Source organism: Zeus faber, assembly GCF_960531495.2.
Source record: "Zeus faber genome assembly, chromosome: 5".
Taxonomy (NCBI): Eukaryota; Metazoa; Chordata; class Actinopteri; order Zeiformes; family Zeidae; genus Zeus; species Zeus faber.
In genome coordinates this window covers 34,749,429-34,772,047 of record NC_137192.1, presented here as the reverse complement: position 1 = coordinate 34,772,047, position 22,619 = coordinate 34,749,429, and the positions used below count along the sequence as shown (strand labels likewise).

At 42.4% G+C, this 22,619-nt stretch overlaps 1 protein-coding gene across 1 annotated transcript; it reads left to right on the top strand.

The window, feature by feature from the left end:
• On the top strand, positions 1-6,126 carry LOC307229962 (uncharacterized protein; the record flags this gene model as incomplete). Its single annotated transcript, XM_080000097.1, has 5 exons — positions 1-193; positions 759-1,142; positions 1,460-1,807; positions 3,880-4,023; positions 5,270-6,126. The coding sequence occupies 5 exons, from the start codon at positions 1-3 to the stop codon at positions 6,004-6,006; spliced, it is 1,806 nt and encodes a 601-aa protein (XP_079856223.1). The 3' UTR covers positions 6,007-6,126.
• Between the last annotated feature and the right edge of the window lie 16,493 nt (positions 6,127-22,619).

The window sequence follows — 22,619 nt, the reverse complement described above, 5'->3', positions numbered from 1 at the left end:
ATGTGGAGGTTAGAAACCCTGAGAGCAGATATCAGCCGTCCTCTGGCTGCAGCTGTGGAGGAGATTTTAGGATTATTTGAAAAAACCATCTCAGAATACGAGGAGAAAGTTTCTCGTTTACAAGAAGAAAACAACGACCAACGCGAGTTACTGGACGCTGCACCGAGTCCCCGAGTTGTGCTGCACAGAGCAGGTCTGGAACCAGGCAAACTTTGATTGATATTACTACCACATGCTTTCATTGATAATCATTTAATAGCTTTAAATGGAAGCTGCAAGCATATAGATGCTTCCAAACAGTAAATGTAAGTCCATTTAAAAGATGTATTACAGTTGAGCAAATTTGGAGTTTCCCCGAATTTCCCTCTGGGATGAATACAATTTTATTGTTTCCTCCAGAACTAGTTTGGTTGTGTGGGGTGGAACTATATTCCTGTCTGACCTAAAACCTGTTCAGATAGTCTGACTCTGTTCACCACTTGATAAGTGGCTGCTTTTGCCTTAAAAAAAGGAAATCTATTATTTCTGTGGTTAAATGACAGTTGACGATGAAAGAGAGAAGGCAGCTAGTACTGCTACTGTACTAACTATAAGTACAAGAAGTACTACCACTATAAGTATTACCACCACTTTGATTACTACTGCATCTACTAACTCTTCTTCAGAACAAGATCTTAAGAGATCTCAAGATTTTACTGAAGTTTCCACTTCAGCTTGGTCTCACTGTCCTAGTTTTCCTCCCTGTGTCTGTATCACAGCATTTCCTCCAGAGCTCCAGCAGCTCTCTGTCTGTAAAGAGGAGCTTCCCCCTGAGCAGCAGGAGTGGAGCCCCAGTCTGGGCCATGAGGAGCCAGAGCCCCCACACATTAAAGAGGAAGAGGAGGAGTTCCCTATGAAGACTGAACCTGATGAAGAGTGCGCTCAGTGGTCCCAGTTTCATCAAAGCCAAACTGTGGATATCAGAGAGGCAGAACCTGTAGCCAGCACCTCAACTGAACAGATGGAAGCAGAAGTAGATCCAAAAGGTCCAGCTTCTGCTTTAGGATCAAGTGGTGCTGAGCAGCTCCTCTCTTCACACTGTTCTGAACCTGAGACTGAAGACAGTGGTGGAGGTTGGAAGGAGACCACAGAACCTCCATCAGGTAAGCGTTTCTTTTCTGTCACCATTTGGATCATTGTTGGCATGTAATGGGTTCCTAAATAGTTGATGCCCAATTAAAGAAAAATGATATGATGATTAGATATGTATATATTCACAATTATAATTAAATTCTATGGACTTCCTATGTCTGCCTGAAGATGTTCCGCTAGAAACACCATGGACTACACGGTTCCGCTGTCACGTGTATTCAGAATTTACAAATTGATTAGATTCAAGGATAAGAAAACTCATTGCAAAGTGTATATAGTGGAATGCACCAATCTCAAGGTTTCACACCTTTCTGTGTCTGTATTTCAGTGTTGCCTCCAGAGCTCCAGCAGCTCTCTGTCTGTAAAGAGGAGCTTCCCCCTGAGCAGCAGGAGTGGAGCCCCAATCTGGGCCAGGAGGAGCCAGAGCCCCCACATATTAAAGAGGAAGAGGAGGAGTTCCCTGTGAAGACTGAACATGATGAAGAGTGCCCTCAGTGGTCCCAGCTTCATCAAAGCCAAACTGGGGATCTCAGAGAGCAGATGGAAGGAGAAGTAGATGATCCAGCTGCTGCTTTTGAACCAAGTGGTGCTGAGCAGCTCCCCTCTCCACACTGTTTTGAACCTGAGACCGAAGACAGTGATGCCGGTTGGAAGGAGACTACACATCCTCTATCAGGTAACTGTTTTTCTTCTTGTGTGTGTGTGTGTGTGTGTGTGTGTGTGTGTGTGTGTGTGTGTGTGTGTGTGTGTGTGTGTGTGTGTGTGTGTGTGTGTGTGTGTGTGTGTGTGTGTGTGTGTGTGTGTGTGTGTGTGTGTTGTAGTGTGGTGTGTTGCGTGACAAATAAAGACTGTTTCTTCTTTTCTTCTACTCACAAAAAGTTAGGGGCTTTCGGGTGAAATTTCAGGATGAACCTAAAATGCACTATTACCTTTACAGGTCAACTTAATTAGACCTTCTCTCAACTATTGAATGCACATGTCCAACTGTTCAGTGTTTCAGTACTTTTTGCACAACTTGCTGTTCTCTAACAAGGAGCTGAACGGCAAAATTCACAACAGGTGTTTGATCCATGAATGGACCAATACATTTCCTGGTTCAATTAGAGTTGGTATTTAAACAGTCCTCTTCATCATGCTGTTCACATGTTGACATCATGAGACCAAGACCACACCTAACAACTGATCAACAGCACCTCGCCTGGCGAGGCTTCAAACAGGATGTTGTCAGAGGGAAGTGGCCACTGAGCTTAGAGTGTCACAGAGCGTCATCAGCAGGTTGCAACAGAGAAACAGAGACTGGAAGAGTCACAGAAAGGCATAGAAGTGGACGTCCTTTGGCCACATCCCACACTGATGAGCGCTTCATTGTGAACAGTGCCCTGCGCAACCGCATGATGATGGCACTCAACTCCAGGCACATTTAAGGGAGGTGTTAGGCACCAAGTGTCACGTCAGACCATTCAAAACCGTTTACATCAACGTGGTCTGCGTGCTAGACCACCTGCAAGGGCACCTGACCACACCACCAGGCACAGGCATCATCGTCTTGCATGGCCCAGGGAGTATTGACGCTGGACGAGGGACCCGTGGCCTCAGTGCTGTTCTCTGATGAAAGTCAATTCACGTTGAGCAGAAATGATGGAGACGTCAAGGAGAGCGCTACGCATCAGCCACTGTTGTCACCAGACGAGCCTTTGGTGGTGGTGGTGTTACAGTGTGGGCAGGTGTGTCTGGTCAATACAGAACTGCCCTACACTTTGTGAATGGTACAGTGACAAGCCCATACTACCTGAATAACATCATTCATCCAGTCATTGTGCCCCTGCATGAACAACACAGGCCTCATTTCATCTTCATGGACGACAACGCTCCAGCTCATGGAGGTGGCATCATTAGTGGCGATAGTGGCGCCGCCCCTAGCGGTCGCCTGCGCCGGCGCTCTTTATACACCAGGAGGTGTAGTAGCAGAGCCCGTAGGATCATGAAGGATCCTCATCACCCCAACAACGGACTGTTTCAGCTGCTGCGGTCAGGCAAGCGCCTCCGCAGTCACGCAGCGAGAACAGAGAGACTGAGACAGAGTTTTTTCCCGCACGCCATTAGAACTGTCAACGCTGACCTCACCAGGGGTCCTAACTGAGCCATGCACTAGGCTCCACTACCTACTGTACTGTATGTAGCATACTGTACCGCATACTGTATCACTGTTCAGGGTTGTTCGTGATGCCGTATTGCTGCGCCGTACTGTTGTATACTGTGCTGTATTATCCCAAACACTACCTCACACTATTCACATTCACATGCCACTTTAATTCACATGCCACTTTAAATGCACATATCTGTATATACATAGGCATATTCCTTCAACCTATTCCATTTTATTTCAATTTATTTTTATTGTATTTTATTCTATATATTTTTTATCTTATTCTATAAGTATTCCACTTACTGTATTACGTTTTAGGAGTCAGTTAGTCGGTCTATTAGAAAGGAATTTTCCACTTTTTATTTTATTTTATTTTTTAATTTTTTCCTAGGACATAGTGTGTGCTATCACCGGGTGCGTTGCATTACATTTCACTGCATATATGTATGGAAGTATGTATATGTATGTGACAAATAAAAATCTTGAATCTTGAATTAGGGAACGGCTGTGTGTGTGTGTGTGTGTGTGTGTGTGTGTGTGTGTCTGTGTGTGTAAAAATTAGTAGAATGACACTTCTTCTGTGTCTGTATTTTTACCTCCAGACCTGCACCAGCACTCTGATGATGAAGAGAGCACTTGTCAAAGCCAAACTGAGGAGAACAGAGCTGACGGTGAAGTTTCAGAAGCAGCCAGTAGCTCAGGTCCAGATTCTGATTTTGAACCAGCTAGTGCTGAGCCGAAGTCGGGTAACTTTTTATTTTTTCTCCTACAAACCTGTCCTGCCCCAAAAATATCCTTTTAAAGTCTTTGCATTTTAGGAGAAGATGAAATGTAATTAGTGGCGAACAAAGTACACATAGTGAATGTAAAAATACTTTGATGAAATAGAATTCTTGTAAAAGTCCTCCATTCTAAATGCTACTTAAAGGTGCACTATGTAGTGTTTGAGGTGCAGTTTGATTGCAAATTCGAAGCCACTTTGTATGTTCTCCGATTTCTGAGCTGTTCAAGTACAGTACTTGAGGAGTGGGTGCTCGGGGATTCCGACCGTGTGGGGCAACTAGCTGGTTGCGGTATGGCGGGCCTGGACTTTGCACAGGGCGTTGGTGGGCAATGGGGGCCCTGCCGGCTCGCGCAGTTCTGGCAGGCTGTCGGCGTGGAACCTGGCTCTGGGCCTGGGTTCTGTGCCTGCTGCTGCGTCTTATGCCGGCATAAGGGTGCTGCATGTGGGGGTGGGTTGTATGTGTGGGCCTCAGGGGTGCAGGGTCTCCTCACACTCTCTGGGACTGCCAGGATTGATCCCCCATTAGTTCTGGTGTATGAGGTCAGAAAATTATCTTAGCCTCCGGTTAGCAGAGAGGCTCTGCATCCACCCACGGGTCAGGCAGAAGTGAGACACCCAATGCCCGCAAGAACATCCTGAGCCCAAAGCACCGCAGCCACGGAAGAACCTCAAACCCACAGAGAAGTCATGACCCCGATGGCGAGCCGTCAAACAGCTACCCTGGAAGCCATCCGGCAGCACTCTCTGCAGCCCCACTGGTGCACAGCAAGCCGGACATCACCCGGCACTGGGGGCAAGTTTTCAGGACCCGAGCACAGTTGGCAGGGAGCCCACCTGGCTGCCCCACCCACCCCTGAAATCCCAGTGCTTAATGGGCCCAAATGTTGTTTGTGGGGTAAAAATCGCAGGCCGTCGGGCATGAATCGTCCAAGCATGTCCAACCCAAACCACATACACCCCTCCTATTGGATGGGAGCACGTATTTTAACTTAAATACATGCACTACTACTCGGAATCTCTTTTAATTACGCAGCCTCGATCAATTTGCTATTGCTTGTTCATTTTGTGGTTGTTGATTGAAGATCTTGAAGGATTATTGCCAGAGTTGATATTTATGTCTGTGTGCATCCACTCTTTACACTCAACATCTTAAGTCACTGGAGCCCTTTCAGAATAATCCGTTGTTTTTTCTCCCTCACTTCTTAAAGGAGTGAACTCCCAGATGGCCGAGACTCTGGGATTTTCCTGTCCTGGATGTCGGTACTGCTTTACATCTCAGATCTTCCTCCACAAACACATCAAGAAGAGTCACAGTGAGCTTTACGTTCAACAGCTGAGAAGTGGAGAGATCAGAGCAGAGAGTCTCCTCCCCTCTGCAGCCTCTCAGCCAATAGGAACCTCTGGAACCACCCGGACACAGAAGGAGGCACCAGGAAGTCACAGTTGTGACCAGTGTGGGAAAACCTTCAGGTGGCCAAGTCGTCTCAAAGAACATCAGACCATCCACACTGGAGAGAGATCATTCCACTGTCAACATTGTGAAAAGACTTGTAGTACAAAACGTCAAATCAAAGTACATCAGAGTATTCATTCAGGAGAGAGACCCTACCAGTGTCTGCAGTGTGCCAAGAGTTTCAGGATAAAAAGTGCTCTGAGCAGGCACCAGCGTATTCACACAGGAGAGAGATCATATCACTGTGAACATTGTGGAAAGAGCTTTTATGTAAAAAATAAACTTACACAACATCAGCGTTGTCACACAGGAGATAAACCCTACCAGTGTGTACAGTGTGGAAAAAGGTTCAATGTTAAACGTGATCTTAATATTCATCAGCACATTCACACAGGACAGAAAGCATATCACTGTGAGCAGTGTGGAAAGACCTTTACTGCACAAAATAAATTCAAACTCCATCAGCGTATTCACACAGCAGCTAAACCGTAGTGCAATCAGTGTACACAGGCACATTAAAGGACACAAACTGTCAGCCCAGTTACTTTCTCAGTCACCAGGAAGTGCTGCAGATGGTAAGACAGAGACAAATGCAACAGTAACAGGTTTCATGAACAGTAATTTATTTCTTATTCTTTATGAAAAATAAATGAACATGTTTTATAAGTAATATGTTGTGAAAGTGTGTTTTTATCCTCAGCACAGGTCAGCTAGATGTAAAATGTGTTGACCCAGGGCTAGCTTTAGCAATGGTCAGGGTCATCTGATATACCCCTAAACCACAAATCTTTATTGAATTTGAACTTAGCAGACATACTAGATAAACTACAATTTAACATTGAGAATTGGATGATTTTGCTCGTCTATATATTTTTTTGTTTGGTGCTGTCAGCAGGCTGGCCATACACCACTGGGTGTTTGTGCCATTGCATCCAAGACAGAGTTAATCTGCAATTGGAGTTCTCAACCTGCTTAACCAATCTTGAATAATCATCAATAACCGCTTGAAATAACTCCTCTGGACGACCTGTGGGATAACAAGTGCCCAGCATTTCCACAGGGACCATCTTAACATGTTTTGAACATCCAATTGCCTCTCCAAGAGCGGGAAAATTGCAAGTGAAACATAGAAACAAACATGTATTTGATGAAAACGTAATAAATTTGGAACAATTGGAAATTCTTGTCACAACTGGAACAATAAAGTAGAAGAAAAGAGAGACCTTGTCAGGCGGATGTTCAAGGGATTTTGTGACGGTGTGTGTGTGACTCATTCATGACAATGAGATGGCAGCCCTTCTCAGATTTTGGTACTGCAGGTATTCCTCACTTAACGACTGAGTTACGTTCTAAGGACCAGGTCGTTAAGTGAATTGGTCGATAAGTGACGACTCGTGTTTTTTTAGGGTAAGTGGGCGTGGTGTGAGAGAAAAATGCTCATGATCAATTATTTGAATGATGTTTTATATAGGACAACAGCTTTTTGTATGTTACGTAGTTTCAAAACTCATTGTCTCTGGATTTTAATGAATCAGAGTTTTTATGAAGAGACTGTTCTTTTGAAAAAATGTCATTGGTAGTATTGGAAAAACCAGACCACATTCCATCCTCACCTAACCTTGTGTGGAGATAAGGATAACTCCAGGGGGGCTTAAAAGAGCATTGTGTGTTTGTTTTATGGCATAGTAGGATTGCGTCTGTGACTGGAGTTTGACTGTTAAATCATTGTTTGAGGGTAACACCCAGGGAGATAATTGAGTGTCAGTGTTGTAAATGACACCTGAACAATGGCACACAACCTCTCATCGGTATAAATCCCTCTTCGTCAGAAACAAGAGTAGACTGATCAGAAGACAGCTTTGAAGCATGACTGTATCTTTCTCTTTATTCTGCCAAAAACATATCTTTAATACTCTCAGTTTTGTTTTCCTGTAGCGGGCAGATTAACCTTACCGACAACACAAGAGAATCTCTCCAACAATTTGGTGACGATGAGACTCTCTGGTTGACTCTGTTGGACCTCTTCATGCCCAGGTTATGTGCACAACTGCAGTCAGTGACCGGCCGTAAGATATCCAAGAAGGAGTCGTCTGGACATGACAGACAGATCCAGCTGAGGCCACACGAGAATCCCGAATAAATTAAGGTGAGGACTTACTGAGATACTGCACGATTAGGAAAAGCTTTGAGTAAGCTTAGATATTATATCGATCTAGAGGATCGTTGAAGAAGCTTTGTTGAACTCAGAACCCCCCCCCCCAGACAGACGTGTCGCCAACCACACAGGTTAGGAAGGGAAAGTGGATGAAGTGGCCAATGTTGCATCGATCAAGAGAATCGTGGTTTTTTCAATCATAAAGTCCACATTTTTGAAGACATAATTATTATAGATTATTCTCATTCCCTCCTAGCAAGAGTGTTGAGGGTAAGCGAGGAACTTCTGGTGCTGTCAAAATTAAATTTAATTAAATTAATAACTAAAGTCAGTTGCTCTTGACCCCTCCTAGCAAAAGCGTTGAGGGGAAGAAAGCCGAATAGTACTTTTTCTCCCTCCTCACAAAAGCGTTGAGGGTAGGGGAGGAACTTCTGGTGTTGTAAAAAATAAATTAAGATAAATGAATAACAAAATAAAATTGATAATAATAAATAAAGCACTTCAGGATGCTCTTAATGATATAGACTGGGACATCCAATCAAGTTCCAGTGACGTCAGCGAGTTTACGGAAGTAGCTACGTGTTTCATAGCTATGTCAGCAGATAACATCGTTCCCACGGTGAAAGTTCAGATATTTCCGAACCAGAAACCGTGGGTCGATAAATCCATCCGCAGCTCTCTGAATGCTTGCACAGCCGCTTACAACAACAGTCTTGTATCCGGAAATATGGACGGTTACAAAGTGGCATCATACAATCTGTGGAGGGCGGTGAAGGACGCTAAAGGGATGTTTAGGGACAGAGATGAGCCACAGATGGAGCAACGGGACACCAGACGCTTGTGGCAGGGGCTGCAGAATATAACAAACTACAACAGAAGCTCCTCCCCAGCCACGCTCACGCACCTGGATGGCCGAAAGGCGGCCTTTGTGAGATTTCTGTTCATTGACTAAAGTTCAGCTTTCAATACCATAGTCCCTACCAGACTGGCTGTCAAGCTGTCGGAGCTAGGACTGAACACTCCGCTGTGTGCCTGAATCCTGGACTTCCTCTCAGCCCATCCCCAGGTGGTTAGGATGGGGAGGCACATGTCCATCTCCCTCACCCTGAACACAGGATCCCCCCAGGGCTGCATCCTCAGCCCCCTACTGTACTCCCTGTACACACATGACTGTGTGGCCAGGTCCAGCTCCAACACCATCATCAAGTTTGCTGACAACACCGTCGCGGTGGGCCTGATCACTGACGATGATGAGAAGGCCTACTGTGAGGAGGTGGCTGACCTGTCACTCTGGTTCCAGGGCAACAGCCTCCTCCTGAACGTCAGCAAAACTAAGGAGCTGATTGTGGACTTTAGGTGAGGATTACAACCCAGGACACACACGCCCTTGGTGATTAAAGGGACTTCTGTCAACAGGGTGAGCAGCTTCAAGTACCTGGGAGTCCACATCACGGAGGATTTAACATGGACTTTACAAACAGACACTTTGGTGAGAAAGGCGAGGCAGCGTCTTTACCACCTCAGGCAACTAAAGAAATTCAGGGTCTCGGAGGGGATCCTCAAGTCCTTCTACTGTGGAGCAGTGGAGAGCATCCTGACATGCATTACCTGGTTTGGGACCAGTACTGCTCAGGGCAGGCGGGCCCTGCAGAGGGTGCTGCGTTTAGCCAAACGTTCCACTGGAACTACCCTCCCCTCCCTGCAGGACTTATACACCAGGAAGGCTCCTCAACACCCCAACAACGGACTGTTCCAGCTGCTGCGGTCGGGCAAGCGCCTCCGCAGTCACACAGCGAGGACAGAGAGACTGAGACAAAGTTTCTTTCCGCAAGCCATAAGAACTGTCAATGTTGAACTCACCATGGGTCCTAACAAAAAGCACTGAGTCAATCACACTGCCTTACTGTACTGTATGTAGTGTACTGTACTGCATACTGTATCACTGTTCTGGGTTACTACATACTGTGCTGTATTGATGTTCTGTTCGGTGTTACTGTATTGCTGTGTTGTGTTGTTGTATACTATACTGTAAATATTTTTACTGCACATATCTGTATATACAAATAGCCTATCCCATATGCATAACTCTATTCCCTTCTATTTTGTACACCCGCTTTGTATTATCTTTTTGAGTCTTATTTTATTTTTATTTTATTTTATTTATATTATTCTATTCACGAACTGCATTACGTTTTAGGAATCAGTTAGTTTCAGTTAGTAGCTAGGCAGGAATTAGGTTAGTTATTATGTTCAGTTTAGTAAATATTTTGCATAATCTCCGGGTGCGTTGTAAAGGCATATCATTGCATATACTCTATGTATGAAAGTATGTATATGTATGTGAAGAATAAACCCTTTTAAATCTTAAATCTTGGAAAGGATACTGTAAGGCTTAAAATTAATTTGAAAAAAAAAAGTAACAAGGCGGGAGAGAGCTGTAAAGTTAGTTGATAAACTGAAAGGATGATGGAAGTTGATGAAAGACAGTGAAAGTGGGAAAGTTAGCACATGATGCATTTGGGATTCTTTGTTCAGGATGGAACTTGGAGCTAAGTGAGTTGTGAAAGTCATTTTAGTAAAATATTGGTTCAGCAGAGGCAGCTGCAGGACTGAATGATTTAACTAATAGTCACATGGAGCACTATGTGATTATGGTTTACTAGTGGTGTTTAGCAGACTCAAAAAAACTCAAACTCAAATTGAATTTAAGTTCCAGTTAACAACAGTAGTCTATGCTGAGGTAGTATAAGATAAGATAAGATAAGATAAACCTTTATTAGTCCCACAATTGGGAAATTTGCATATGAATAGATATTGAACGGTGTGAACTGTTGGATTGTGTTTCGAGAGATGATTGTGATGTTGATTGTAGTGGTGTGGTGAGTTGTAGCAGAATTTAAGTTAAAGTTAAGAAAAAGTGTCTGTTGGTTCATTAATGCGACTTCGGTATGGTGAGGAGTATGGGGAGTTCTTGTTTGAGAACTATAGTTTGTGCTTTGTTAATAGATTTTATCGCAAAGCATTCCAAATTGATAAAACTAAATTGATCAATATAAATTGGGAAAAATTGCTTACAAAATATATTTTTAAGACATTGAGAGCAGATTTGATGCATAGTAGCAGCAGAAATGCATTATTTTTTGGTTTATAAAGTTTGAGTTTTTTGGGTTTTTTTGATTTACATTATTATATATATCTGTCTGCAGAGACAGTGGAGGATAAGGAAGGCGTGTGCAATGCTGATCATTTCCTGCTGTGGTACAAGAGGGCGGCAGGGCAGGTTCCTGGGACGTTTGTCTACTCCACTCCTTTCAGCTCAGGTACACATAACTCTCTCAGGCCCTAGCCTTGAAAATGTCATGAATTGAGTCGAGGCCACCATCTAGTGGGTAGACATCGGAACTGTCACTCCAAGTCTCTTCCTGTGCTATTTTCACACAGCATCATATTATCATTATATATATATATATATATATATATATATATATATATATATATAAATATATATATATTGATGTTGTCAAAGTTGATGATATTGTTGATGTTGATATTGATACAGTATTGTTGTTGTTGTTGATGCTGTTGTTGTTTTGGAAATCTAATGTGTGCTCTGACCTTCTGACAGGACATCAACTGTTATGTCATCGACAACAACGGCTTCACTCTGGTCACAGAGGATTACTCTCAGGTACTATAGGTGTGTGTGTGTGTACCTTTTTATGTTTTGGCATCTCTCGGACGGGGTGTGTTTTTGGAGAGGTAGAAGTTGCTGTTATGAACAAACTACTCCAAATGGACTCCTTCAAAAGGTCAGACCCTCAATATAACCAGCTCTGATAAAATGGTGGTCTCTAAGCCACATCATCAGGCATTTTACAAAAAATCAGTTTGTATGTTATTTTGATTATTATAGTCCAATGTTATTGTTTGGCACGGTGGTGCAGTGCATTGCACTGCTGCCTCACAGCAAGAAGGTCCTGGGTTCAATTCCCGCCTGGGGCTCTGTTGGCACCGTGCTCCGGTGGGTTATCTCCCAAACAGGAGCCTTTCTGTGTGGAGTTTGCATGTTCTCCCCGTGTTCACATGGGGTTTCCTCCACCTCACGTCAGTAAGGACCTCCACCAAAAACATGCACCATCATGGTCTGACCAGCGATGGACACTTATCACCAGGTCCCCGGGCGCGTCCACGTACGCTGCCCACTGCTCCTGGCTGTGCCCCCTGAGGAAGGACAAGCCAGGATGGGTCAAAAGCAGAGAATCCATTTCACCGGCCACCATCAAAGCGTGTGTGTGTGTGTGTGTGTGTGTGTGTGCAAGCATGTGTTGTAGTGTGGTGTGTTGCGTGACTAATAAAGACTGTTTTTTCTTTCTTTCGGGATGGTAGTGAGGAAAAGGAGACCCGAGTCACTCTCAAAATGAGCTCTGGTTAGTGTCACTTATATAAATTAAAATAGCAGATTCCCAACGTTTGTCTCCATAGCCATTTATCTGCTTTTGTTTCCGATTTTAAATATATTCAATATTGCACTTACAATTGGTAACATACAATTAAATATGTTGTATACTAGGCGCTATGCAAGAGTACGTTGTGAGCAGCGACAGCGCCCGAACCTTAGCAGATGCGTCAAGCAGCCAAATAGAGAAGGCAAAAGTTAGATGTTTTTAACTCAATTACATTTAGAATTTGGAAAACATATACACACATGTGGCAGTTTCACCACCACACGCCACTTTTTTAGGGCCCTCCGGCACAGGGGGCGTAAACACCAGTTTATTGTAGCAATGAGGCTAGGTGGAATTAGCCAGGAGCAGATGGAACATGTCATGAAGCAGATGGAACATGTCATGAAGCAGATGGAACATGTCATGAAGCAGATGGAACATGTCATGAAGCAGATGGAACATGTCATGAAGCAGGGCTCCATCCTGACCGAGTGTGTGGACGGGGTTTTTAAACCTGATGCTCGTTAGCCCAACGAGCATCAGCTGTGGCCCCATCCACCACAACACACTTATACAGACTCTCAGGTCCATACACCGGTAGATGCTAAGTTACAGACAGGGCTCAGAAACATTCGAAACAGCTATTTAATATGATTTTGGTGTGGGGATGGGATGGTTTCAGTAGCCACACCTGACCTGGATCTAGGTGATTGGGTCAGGGTGGCTGCATACCTGTTGCTCGTTGGTTGGGCTAACGAGCAGCAGGTTAAACCCTTCATCTCAGACACTCAGGATAGGAGCCCTGTCGTGACATGTTCCATCTGCTCCTGGCTAATGCCACCTTTCCACAATAAACTGATGTCTTAACCCATCGTCGTCTGTGTCTCTGTGCCGGAGGGGTGTGAACAGGCCACTTGTGTGGCGTGTGGCAGGAGAAACTGTTACACATTATTATTGTGAATACTCTCTTCTCTTTCAGCCCTTCGCTGTTGTAAGTGGCTATTGACTGGACTTGTCATGTAAGACTCCCACTCTTGTTAAAACTACACGCTGCACATAAATATTCTGCAGTCATATGTAAATCTGTGTCAATCTAAAGTATCTACTTCTCTCTTCAGTTTTTTGCTGCAATTCAACTTTTCCCATGTTGCACGTTCAGCCCAGCAGTCCCGGGGTAAAACCACGATGGTTCAGTGTGCCACAGAGTATCCAGCGTTCGTATCTGAGCAAACTATCAAAGAGGTGACAGGAAACATCGACTGTGAGGGTTGTTTCAAGTACTACTAAAAGAAAATACTCTAAAAAGCCTCTAGGCCTTGAAGGAATTATTTAAAAACCACCCATAATGCAATTGTATTTAATATTGAGATTGATTTCCTGAATATAACTCGAGTGTTTGAGTTATTTCTCTCTTTTGTGCAGATCTTTCGTCATCCAGCAGAAAACTCTTCATGGTCGTCGTGGACAACAAGAGACTGTAGCTCTGCCCCCCAGTAACCATGGATCTCATTGAGATCATGTATATCCTTTCTTAAAAGATGAAGTTACAGGAAGCTGAGGCTGTGTGTGTTGATTCAGGGTTTGTGTGACGGGGAAGAATAGGAAAAGGGGTTATCCTGCTTTCCTTTAATGTGTATTTTGTATTTAAATTGAAACCAATTTAGAAAACTTTATCTCAACACCTTTGAACACAAGTTGCTTAAATGTGATAAACTGAAGTTTCAGAAGGACAGAAAGGTGTGTGTGTGTGTGTGCTAAAAAGATAATTTGCTGTCTTTTCACTGTTCTGGTTCTTCTGCAGGAAAACGCGATGAGTGTGGCTCTGCACTGTCTGGTCCTCTGGCCACAGCGTTGCTCCCCTTGTTGACTCCTCTGATCAGCAGGTGACTGCGACTAAAAAGTGGACATCAGCACAAAAACTAAACCAACGACAGCACCACGCCAACAAACTAAAGCCTTTAAACACCTAAAAAAAACATTGCCAAGCAGAACTGGATCTGTTCATAGCGCTGTACTACTCCACTCAGAACTCAGTTGCTTTAACCCTGAACGATCTACATCCCTCAATGTAGAGAATAAAGGAAACCACAGTAAATGTGATGCCAGGGGGGAAAAAAAGGTTAAAATGAAAATCATTACATAACTCTGACGTGAGATATGCAGAGCTCGACTTTGACATTTTTATTTCCTGACTGTATAAAAAAGATGCCAAGTTTTAAACAAGTTCCGTTTGGAAAATGCTAAGTAAGTTAAATGGAATTAATTTCCCTAGATGTATTTTAAAAATGCCGTCTTTCCTCTGTATTTTTAGTGTAATGTAAAGAGGAAAACAGTGGTCTACAACATCAGCAGCAAATTCTAAGCGAAGGATAAAATACATAGCTGTAATATATTTATTTGAATGGAAGATTGATTATTTAAAATGTTAATACAGATATGGATTATCAATGAAACGCATGATATACCCGTTTCTATTCCAGTTTTTTTCAATTTTAGTTTTCAAGCAAAGGATGCATGCTAAGACAAGCAAAGACTATTTGGTCTCAAGATGCGCATTACGCAAGATGCACATTGCAAGCCATACTTCACCATGCAGGACTACAAATGTATTGTCACAAATTTGTTGAATAAAAATGTTTTCATAATTTAAACAGTTTATTTTTGTATTTCTAGGTGTGTGTGTGTGTGTGTGGGGAGGGGGGCATTATAAAATATACAATGGTAAGGACTGGTGCATAATGAAAAGAAAACACAAATGAACAGATGTAAATTAAAAACATGCAAATTAAATGTACATCATCACTACTTGAATTTCTATTGCTAACAATATTGTAGTTTATAGACTTTATGCCCGCTAGCTCTTGAAGAATTGCCTGTGGCTTATCTTGGTAAATAATCGTAATGTTTTGTATATACAATAGAAAAATAACAAAACTCAAGAAGCAGCAGAGTTTGAATGTTAATACGTCTGCAGAGGCATACCAGTACCTGTGCACCATGTCGTCCTGGGCTTATGGAGTTTCCACCTCTGAGATAGTGCAGTACGTGTGGTAGGTCTCAGCCTTGAAAATAATGAAACAATATTGAATGAGTCACTATTATACTGTATATGTTGTCTTGAAAGGGACAAATAGACTTCACTATACTTACATCCTCAAATGTTTGTTCCTCATTGTTTGTCTGTGCAGAATCTGCCAAGTCACAGAGAAACTCAACATTATGTTAACATTTTTTTAAACTAATTAAAAACAATTAATTGACCGGCACAGGTACTGGTGCTCTGAATGCATGAGTATGGGATGATTTCTGTGTTAGGGTGTACTAGCCAACCAAACAACTCCCATTTGAAACATGCTGTCATCTTATAATAAAGTTGTTACCATTGAAGCTAACACATTTTACACTGTGAACTGCAAAGTAGGCGCAAAAGGGATCATGTCAGCCAATAACAGCTTAGCTCAGCAAACTGCAAAAGTAGCAGTCATAAATTCTTTATTTCCATGTAAAACTGGCAACCTAAAAAACTGTTACTGCAAGTTTTTACTGTGGGGGAAAAAAAACCTTTGCCGATTAAATTAGGATCATCGCCATCCCTATGCTGTCGGAACTGAATAGACCACGTTAAAGTACCAACACACGAAGGAGCAAAGCATCTCACCAGTAGAAAAAACATTCCCAGGCACGAAAGTGATCAAATTGTAGACTCCTCCATTCACACCTTGCAACTTCAAAATGAAGTGTTTGTTAAGGAGAGATAGATCATTGTAGTGCTATTATTTGTAATATATATATATACACACACACACACACACACACACACACACACACACACACACACACACACACACACACACACACACACACACACACACACACACACACACACACACACACACACACATATATACAGTATATATATTTATTTACATATATAATAGGTTTTATCCACCTTGCATACTTATAAATGACTTACCACGCCCCAAAAGGGCTGAAAGCTCCAATCTTATGCTAAGTGGTGTTGTTTCACATTATGCAAAAGATTTGAACTTACCACACTTTCATTATTGACACCTTTCCTTTCCATCTTGATATCTACAAGAAAACCCAAACCAAACATTAATACACTAAAAAGCAAACATCTAAATATGTGTAATGATTATGTAACATTACAAATGCTGTATGAAGCATTTTAATTACCGTCCCTATTGTTCTTGAATGTGAATAATTTTGTACATTTGTATTAATAGTGATAAAGTTATACCAATCATCATTATTCAATGGTATTATTAATGGTTATAAAAATGTTAGCTAAGAGTTAGCTTTTTCAATTGGAACTCACTGGGTCTCTTTCGAGTGTAGAATGTTATCAACAGCAGAAAGATCCCAACTACCGTCACCCCGCAGCCGGTGACCCCTGACGCAAACCTCACCACGATGTTCCCTGTTTTGGGACAAAACCACTTTTTCACAAGTCTGTGTTTCACTTCTCATCATGTTACAAACAACTGTCACATTGTCAAACGACTGTGACACTAACTATAACAGTTTTACAAATACTTTCCCGTTTTCTCATTCTGTCCCTACTCTAGACCCAAAACATTTGTATCCCATTTTCTCCAAAATAACCTTTGAAAAAATGAGTGTTAAAGGTAACATTGACGTTGTCTTGTTGTTCCATTTTCAAATGAAAGGGCGCGTGCGCTTCACAACAACATTAGGCCTCCTGACTCCTAAACTGGTTTATCTATGACACCAACACAGAAAGTCATATATATGCCAAAATGACAAAATATACCTGTTTTGAGGTGTCGTGTGAATATTTGTGTCACAATTATACAACACAACAATTTGTATTACTACAAGTACATACAATTAAAGTATTTTCTTACACGAGGTAGAGACAGGAGTGATATTTGGTTGGATTGTTTGACTGTTCACGGTTGGACTGTTATGCACATCTGCTGAACAAACAAATAAATGATAATATTTTGAACATTAAGAAAGAAATCCAAATATTAAAATGTTCCAGATATATGAAGCATTAGCACTACCTGTTGTTCCATCACTTGAGGCTGAACTTACAGGAGCTACAAAACCAGGACCAGCACTTGCACCACCAGTGGCACCTGCAGAAGAAGCATTCAGTCAATGTGTGCACTCATATTATTATTACAAAAAATACATTTACCTGTACTTGTAATTGAGTCACCTGAGGCTGAATTCACCGGGGTTATAACATCAGAGGTGATACTATCTGTGGCACCTGAAGAATAAACTGAAATTCAGTCAAACTATTGTTTTTAAGGAACTTCACAAAGATACTTGTGCTTTTGTCATGTAAGGCAGGCTTCATAATAAGAATAATTAAATATTAAGAATATGGACACTTTATTTTAACAGATTTATATAATAATGAATTAAATATTACTAGTCAAATACTAATATTCTGCATCACAGTTGTTTCTTTATCCCAAATTACTGAAAGAAAGCACCATTTTGTTTATATTTATATTTTTTTACTTATGAACATATTTATTTATTTGTTTATTGGGAAGCATAAAATGACTTGCCTGTGGTCGGTGAGCGTTTCTGCGATGTCTGCACTGCGGTTGTTCCCTTTTCCCAAATTCCTGAAAGAAAACATTTCTTGATACAACCATAAATGATTGCAAATCCTTTGAGCTTCATGTTCGCTCAACTGAACGGGTAAGTTGTGTGCACCGCGCCAAGGTGACAAGGGAGACATGGCCCCATTTTCCAGGCTATAATCACAGCTTGCAGCCTGACACTGTAAAACACCATTCTTTTCCAGAGACCCTTGTTAATTTGGCGTTCCAGCTTACCTTTCCAATGAACAACTTACACTTCAGATCATGGCTGACTGATCCAGGCAGTGAACAAGTGAAAACTTCCTCACCATGATGAAAAGGCCTGTTCAGCACTGGTCCTACCACTGGTTTTGGACGTACAGGCCAAATATAAAAGATCTAGATTTACCTACCATCATCAATAGACCTCCACCCCATGCAGACATAATTTCATTTGAGTGCTGATAATTCCTGTCTAGTCTTATGCAAATCATGTAATCATGTTTCAAATCAATGTTTTCGATGGAGGATGGATGTAGATGCAAAGAATTGTAGATATGAAAAAACAGCCAAGCCCTGGAATGACCCTCTGGTGGAGGCTGAGCCATGCGTGGCTAGACAGTGTCAGAATGAGCTGACAATAAAGACAGAAAACCACATCAGCAGTACTCACGTTGCACAGTGATGGAGACCTTTTCACTGTGGGGGGATGGGATGTTTTTCCCGTCATATTTCACAGCGTAGTAACATTGCACATTGACCTGGGAGTGTGAGGTAGCACGCGCCAGCAGCTCGGCCCCTGTGAATGTCTGCTGGCACGAGAATCCAAAAATGTTGTCGAACTTCTCGGCGTAAAGACAACACTGAGACACATTGACATCATGTGGCGCTTCACACGTCAGTGTCACATCGTCACTTTCGCCAATGGCCACTGGATGTGCCGTCAGTTTAGCCTGAGGGTAGACTGAAACTGAAGAGATAGAGATTTGAGGGGTTGAAAAGATAAAAGGTTATTAATATGACATGTGTACCACAACAAGGACAGCACGGGATGGATCTACATCTCACTCTGATGGTGGCACAGCGGATCTTCTAAATAACATTAATAACTTCTATAAATAATATAAAGTGTTACTGACCTTTTGTCTGGACTTTATGAAGGGAACCTGTAATCGGGCACCAATTATTACAATTAATTAGGTCACACTGCAGTTAATTGGCAGATTGACCTTTCAAAAAAAAATGCACAATAGTGCAAGTCAATAAGAGGTGTCACTTACAAATGAAGAAGAGCAAAATCAATTGACCGTCCATACATCTGAATATGTTTACTACCATTGTCTTAAAAAAAAGAAATCCTCCGTGGACTGCTGCCTGACTGCTGTGTACATCTCACACAGTGTGGGAATGTCTGTCAAGCTCAGGAAGTGATCTGCGTCGGTCACACCACAAAGACAGACAATTGAGAACACAGTGATGAACTAAACTAGTGTGTGTGTGTGTGTGTGTGTGTGTGTGTGCGCGTGCGCGTGCGCGTGCGCGTGTGTGTGTGTGTGTGTGTGTGTGCAGCACTTTGGTCCAACCCCGTCAACTTGGACTTGACTGGGCGGGCATCAAAACTCACACATTGGCTGCTCGCGTTGCGCACTTTGAGAGGAAACTCAAACATGGACACTTTTGACACTTTGACTAATTGAGACACAAATATTCTATATTCAACATTTAACTACATTTAACTAACGTGATATTTGACCCGGGACCGGTGTAGTTACCTGATATGCTCAGCTGCCAGATCTGCTCGGGGTCCTGTGTGTCACGCTATGATTGGCTCTCCATCGGAGAGTGTACAGAGTCTGGCGGAATGTGGCGGATCTGTTCAGCAGTGTTGCCAGGTCCTTGACTTTCCCACAGAATTTAGCTACTTTTGAAGCGTTGTCGGCGGGTTGTGTAGACCTATTTTGCATGCGAATTACATGAATAACATGTATAAATAAAAATTAAAATAATAAAAATGGGGCTGGGGATGATGTATGGAACGGTACGTTAGGAAACCAGGCGTATTGGGGACACGCTCTCTGTGAGTGTTCTGGCTGACACTGACCTGGCAACCCTGCTGCTAGGGTTGCGCAGTCCACTGTTTGTCAGGTAACGTTAGCTAACGTCAACTAGCTAAGTAATCTCACTTAAAAAATGTTGTGCTTTACAAACTCAATTGCTCCACGATTTCAAATTCCTTCCTCGCAAGCTCGCAACAATATTATCATTTATCAGATAATGACGAAGAATTTCTACGCCGAATAAATTTTTTTTTAAAAACAACATGGTAAACGGTGTGTATCACAGCCGCACCATCACCTCTGCAAATCCTGAGAGCAGGAAGGCAGCGATTCGCAAGGCATCAAAAAAAATACCTAGTGAAAGGTATGTCACAGTGTTAATAAAGCCCCCCAATTTAGGTCAGAGGTGCTCTGTTACACGTGTGTACTCAAACCCTTTCATCCCGTACTGACTAGTGATCTGCGAGTGTGAACGAGTCGTTTGTCTCGGGAGTGAGTCCTCGTCTCCGCTGACTCGTTCACTGACTCACCCCTCCTACCTGCTACTAGCCAGACAAAGTGTCCCTCACACTACCTTGCAACTCTTATATTAATTGTATTTGTGTAAATGATGGATTATTTTTTTTTTATTTAAGCGTCGCAACCTCCGCGAAAATGACTCGTTCCACTATCACAGTCACTCGAGTGACTCGAAAACTCTCTTTAGTGAGTGACTCATACAAACTCGAGTCAGTAAAAAGAGTGAAACCTCCCATTTCTAGTACTGACAGCTTCTCATTCTCCACTGTCGTCAGCTACTGATGTCCTGTAATGCCTAACTTGTCCGTGCATTTATCCTTAGTGGACTAGACGACTGTAATGGTGTCTTTACAGGTCTCCCTAAAACGATCGATCAGACAGCTGAAATTGATTCAGAATACTGCTGCTCGAGGCCTCACTAAGACCAAGAGAGTGGATTATATTACTCAAGTTCTCAGATCTCTTTAGTTAGTTTATTACATTTCACTGCATATATGTATGGAAGTATGTATATGTATGTGACAAATAAAAATCTTGAATCTTAAAAATCTTGAGATCGTTCCACTCGTTTCATGTCCATCAAGGATAATCAAAATACATCAAAATACTACTGTTGGTTTATATAGCACTGAAAGGTTTCGGGTCAAAATACATTTGTGATCTTTTGCTAGGTTATGAACCATCCAGACCTCTCAGGTCGTCTGGGACACGTCTGCTTTCTGGTCCCAGAGTCAAAACTAAACATGGAGAAGCAGCACAACAGTGTATCCCAGATATCTGCAGGTCTGCTGCAACTCTCACCTCTTTTAAATCAAGGCTAAAGACTTTTCTGTTTTCCATTGCCTTTTCCTAAACAAAATAACAAACATTAATTTATTGCACTGTGACTTTATCTTATAGGATAGAAGAATCTTTAATCAGCACCTGGCTTGTCCTTCCTCTGGGGCGGGGGGCAGCCAGGAGCAGTGGGCAGCATTCATCGATGCGCCTGGGGACCTGGTGATGAGTGTCCATCGTTGGTCAGACGATGATGTGTGCATGTTTTTGGTGGGGGCCCTTACTGATGTTAGGTGGAGGAAATCCCATGTGAGCACAGGGAGAACATGCAAATTCCACACAGAAAGGCACCTAATGGGGAGATAACCCACCCAGAGCACGGTGCCAACAGCGCACCAGGCGGGAATCAAACCCAGGACCTTCTTGCTATGAGGCACCACTGTCTAGATGCTTCTGATGTTTTATTTAAAGCACTTTCAATTGCCTTGTTGTTGAAATGTGAACACTAGTGGCTTTGAACTTAAATGCTTTGAACACTGTGGGGATGGTAGCTCAGGAGGTAGAGCTGGTGGTCTAGTGATCTTAAGGTTGCTGGTTGGATCCCAGGCTCCTCCTGCTAGCATGCTGTAGTGTCCTTGAGCAAGACACTTAACCCCTAATTGCTCCTGATGGCTGCATCCGTCGGTGTTTGAATAATTGTAAGTGGCTTTGGATAAAAGCGTCTGATTAATGTAATGTACTGCATTATATCAGGCTTGGCCGATCTGAAACAGCGACATCAAAAAACTGAAAGATCTCCAGGCTGGTTCTCCGGGGCTAAGATATCGCCTTGATGGGGAAAAATGCTATTCAGGGAATAGGCAAAATAGTTGTTTACAAAGAAAAGTTCTCCAGGGTTAGGATATCACCTTGACAAGGTAAAACGCTATTTGGGAACAGGCAAAATGATTGTTAACAAAAAGTAAAACAAGGTTTCTTTGATCCATTTCTTGAACTGCACTATAACTTTTATGCATTCTATGTATTCTATTTTTTTACTTTATGCATTCTATGTCCTTTTATAATGTGTTTCTTTGCACATTGTCTTAATGCTTTTTATGTTTTATGTAAAGCACTTTGTACTGCCTTGTTGTTGAAATGTGCAATATAAATAAACTTGCCTTGCCTTGCCTAGAGTACCCTCTGCTGACAATGCTGTGCTTAGCAGGAATAAAATAACCACACATCTCAGTAAATCCTAATAACAGAATAACACATGTAAGCAACAATTAAGCGAGTAATTAAATTGCCTTTTGAGACCTGGCTGTCAGTGCATCCCACACCTCCACCACACACTGACATCTGACTTCACACCCTTTAACGTCGAGTTTCTTATTATTTACTGAATTAAAATGTTGATTTACCTGAGGTTTATCGTGGGGACCTTAATTGTTGTGACCTGAACGAGCTGGTCATTACACCCTCACCAGGCCTAGGGCACTGATTTTCACCACTCCTTGGCGAGGACTATCTCTCTCCACAACCACACCTTGCATCGATGCACTTATGACATCGTGGTGTACCT